This window comes from Sinocyclocheilus anshuiensis, unplaced genomic scaffold, assembly GCF_001515605.1.
Source record: "Sinocyclocheilus anshuiensis isolate Anshui unplaced genomic scaffold, SAMN03320099.WGS_v1.1 scaffold1943, whole genome shotgun sequence".
In the NCBI taxonomy this organism is placed as follows: Eukaryota; Metazoa; Chordata; class Actinopteri; order Cypriniformes; family Cyprinidae; genus Sinocyclocheilus; species Sinocyclocheilus anshuiensis.
The window spans coordinates 168,187-171,854 of record NW_015549679.1 but is presented as its reverse complement, the minus strand read 5'-3'; the positions used below and the strand labels follow the sequence as shown (position 1 = coordinate 171,854).

The window sequence follows — 3,668 nt, the reverse complement described above, 5'->3', positions numbered from 1 at the left end:
AATGCGTGCGTTAAAACGGTTTCTACCTGATACACCTGCTCGTATTACTGACTAAACTTTCGCTCCTTGTGCTTAAACAGTCAAATACACACATAGTTATGTGTCAAAATGCCCGTCTTTGCGACTATCCTCGTAAACACAGTTATTTGTGTCTTAAATTACCCCGTGCTGGTGAGCTTTTACCCCTCTTGCCACCTCATACATTTATACGATTTTTAAACAAAATAAACAACTTGAATGATTTATTTTCACACAAAATATGTTGCTCCATTAATGTTCAATACAACGTATATATTTTTTCTGCAATTATACATTTTAGGCGCAGTGAATGGCACATTTATTCTTAAGGTGGGCTTTTAGCCCCGTTGTACCCTATATATATATATCTCATTATTGTGATGGGGGGCCCTGCAGTAAGTCACAGCCCCGGGGCCCAGTGCGGTCTTAATGTGGCCCTGCCCGCGGCAACAGTGTTAAAGCAGCCCAATTCCGCGGGAAAACCGCGGACTTGGCAACACTGGAAGAGGATAGCTTTCTGATAGCGCATCAAGAACCGGGTTGACCGGGTACTCGGTACCACCGGTACTTAAGAAAACCTGGTACCGTAACGTTTTTATTTTTTTGGTACCGACTTGGTACCGAAATACCAGGTCTTTTGACAACACTAAGTGCATGTTTAAGGAGCAGCGGGCCGGGCCGCGAATACTTAGGCTAATGTACATAGTGGAAACCCTGATTAATTTTCTGTTTACCGATGTCGCCTTTCGTAGAGACAGTGAGGGGGACGGATCTGGTCACTATGAATCCAGCCCCCATCCCCCATCCCTAGTACCATCTGTGCGCCTGATTGTTTTCATAGCTGCCGAAAGTAATGACTGAAAAAGGGGTTTGGCCAATAAAGTGCAGGCATTGTACATAATCAACCAATAGCTTTCAGTCAAAGCAATGCAGATACACATACATAATGTATGAGGACTGTAGAGAGCATAGGTGTGTTCGACTTAAAGCAACGCTGGACAGACCGATTTGTGTATGACATCAAAGTACCGCGAGAGCGATAAGAGAGCAGACGGCTCCTTTTGCTTTCGAATCGCTCTTGCGGTACTTTGATGTCATACACTGATTGTTCTGTGCAATGCCGTTTCAAGTCGAACTCACCTGACATCAACAAAGCCAAAACAAAGACATTTTAGGCAATTTAGAAGTCCTGGCCAGGACATGTCTGGGAAAAGGAGGAAGTATGGTCACCCTAGCTAAGAGCTCATGCTGCTCTTCTATTGGTCATACATCTTCATGTGAAAAGAATTCGCAGGTCAGAGTTCACCAAACTCGAACTTTGGAATACAGCGAAATGTGAAAGTTCTTCGCATGAGCTTGCGTTTCCACTCTCCCGCATTCACATGCGTATGAATGGAAGTAAATGGAATGAAAGGTGTAGTGTGACCTGCCCCTATGGTGTAAATTATTGTAACATATTTCTTTACTTTTCTGGAATAAGGAGCCTCAATGAAGTACACGGCCGACAAATGCCACCTCTGGAGGGCGTAGCCTTCAAAATGAGATCCCGATTATGTTGGAGGGCAATCAAAGCCAAACTAGTTGAGTGTGGGAATGTTTTACAAAATTACAAACAACAAATGTGTGAAGGCCCTGATATGCTCATGGCAAAGTGAAACTCTTTCGTTCTTCGCTTAGAGGTAAAAAGCAGTTCTACATAAGGTATTTTAAGAAAGATAATGTGAATACAAATGAATAGTTTATCTGAATATGAAACATCTTAATACCTTTTGTATAATGGTAATATAATGGTTTGACATTTTCAAAAGCTGGTGTTTACCATGTTTCATTTATTAGTAAGAATATGTGTAACACAGTATTTAAATAATTACAAGATCTGAATAATTGATCAAAGCCTAGTGGTTAACTAGTGAAATAATCATTGATTAGTCGATTAATCAACCTAATGATCATTAGATTGGATGATCATCAGAATAATAGTTTTGCCCTGAAAGGCACACAAACATGACTGCATCACTATCTCATGATCCTCTGCTTAGCTCCTGTATGTGTGTGTGTGTGTGTGTGTGTCAGATAACCATGACCTGATCTCAATGAAGCTCTACCAGCTTACCATCCTCCGCAGCAAACAGGAGGATGTGGAGGAGCCGGAGGTGCTGATACCCAGCGTGGACAACATGGAGCTACTGAGACGTGAGTATGAGCTGATGATGAGCAATGCATGCTGACACGTGCAGACGTGTGATGCATGTGTGTGTGTTTCTCAGCGTACACAGATACGGAGGGCATGAGCAGCATCGCCATCTTCTTCAGCGTGCTCTTCTCCATGCTGGGTGTGTTTCTGCTGGTGGTGGTGGGACTCGTGCTGTACGGACACTGGAGAGAAAACAGACGGAAACGCTTCTACTGACCTACTCGTCTCAGCACTTCCTGTCTGAATGTTTCTACACTGTATGAATGACGTGGTCCACTGAAGTTCTGACCGTATGGACCTCTGAACACTCGACCCGTTGTCAAGTTTCAGCTTCAGTTGAGATCAGACATGATGATGAGAGCATCACACGATCGGAACTCTCCCAGCATCCTGCGCTTCTGCTGCCTTCATTCTCACAACAGACGCCATATTTATTCTTTATTATTTATTTATTGTACAGAGCATGTACCATCTTGTTTTTTGCCAAAATGATTATCTGTCTCGATTCAAGTGGGAAATCTAAAGGTCTTATGGAATCGAAATTAAAGTTTTGTTGCTTTTACTCTTTTATCTGTATGCCGCTGCTGTAATGCTAAACGTTGAGCATTCAACACTTGAAAATGTCTGTCTCTCTGAGATTAATGTAAATGCTATCGAATGCTAAAGATGACAATGGCAAAGAACCCAAACTCCATCAGGTGATGGAAACCGGACTCCGTTGAGGGACCAGTTCTCCTCTGGTCTAAATCAAGGGTAGGCAAGTTCAGTCCTAGACAGCTGCTGTTCTGCAGAGTTCAGCTCTAACCCCAATCAAACACACCTTAACAAGCTAATCAATGTTTTCAAGATTATTAAGTCAATAGGCAGGTGAGATTGTTTCAGGGTTGGAGCTAAACTCTGCGAGACAGCGGCTTTGTAGGACTGAACTTGCCTACCCCTGGTCTAAATGAACAAATACAATGAGGTTTATCGTCAAGACTCAGATCTGTGGACCGATGTTACTGAAAATCAGATGGACATCAGTCTTGACTCTGTAATGAAAGATCATTCTCCAGGTCCAGTGAATCTGAGAGACTACTTTTAACTTAAAAAAAATAAAAACTATTGAAAAATACTTGAAATTCCACCTGAATGGCCATGTTACCATAAAGAATCAGCTATGAAGGGGTGTGATCGTTTAGTGTGTGAGATGCAGTGAGAATGTGTTAAAATCTGCAACTGTGCCAGTGTCATCTATGTTTCACTTCTTTGTGAAAGAGCTATTGTGAATAAGGATTGTGCATTTTGCAGGAAAGTGTGCAGATTTTGAGTTGATTATGGCTGACAGGAGAGGACAGCACAAAATCACAAGGAGGATTCAGGACTAGTACCTTAACCTTCTCCCCTTTCAGAATGGCCTGAGTGGAAATCCTTATTGTTTTTTGACATCTGAGATGACAGCATCAGAGATGCCTGT

The 3,668-nt window shown here is 42.3% G+C and overlaps 1 protein-coding gene across 1 annotated transcript in view; it reads left to right on the top strand.

The window, feature by feature from the left end:
* The window catches only part of lman2la (lectin, mannose-binding 2-like a), a 10,157-nt gene extending 6,489 nt beyond the window's left edge, over positions 1–3,668 (top strand). The window contains exons 8-9 of the mRNA XM_016449632.1: positions 2,092–2,211; positions 2,286–3,668. Of these exons, the coding sequence (XP_016305118.1) occupies positions 2,092–2,211; positions 2,286–2,428 (263 nt within the window). The 3' untranslated portion in view covers positions 2,429–3,668. The remainder of the gene's footprint in view (positions 1–2,091; positions 2,212–2,285) is intronic.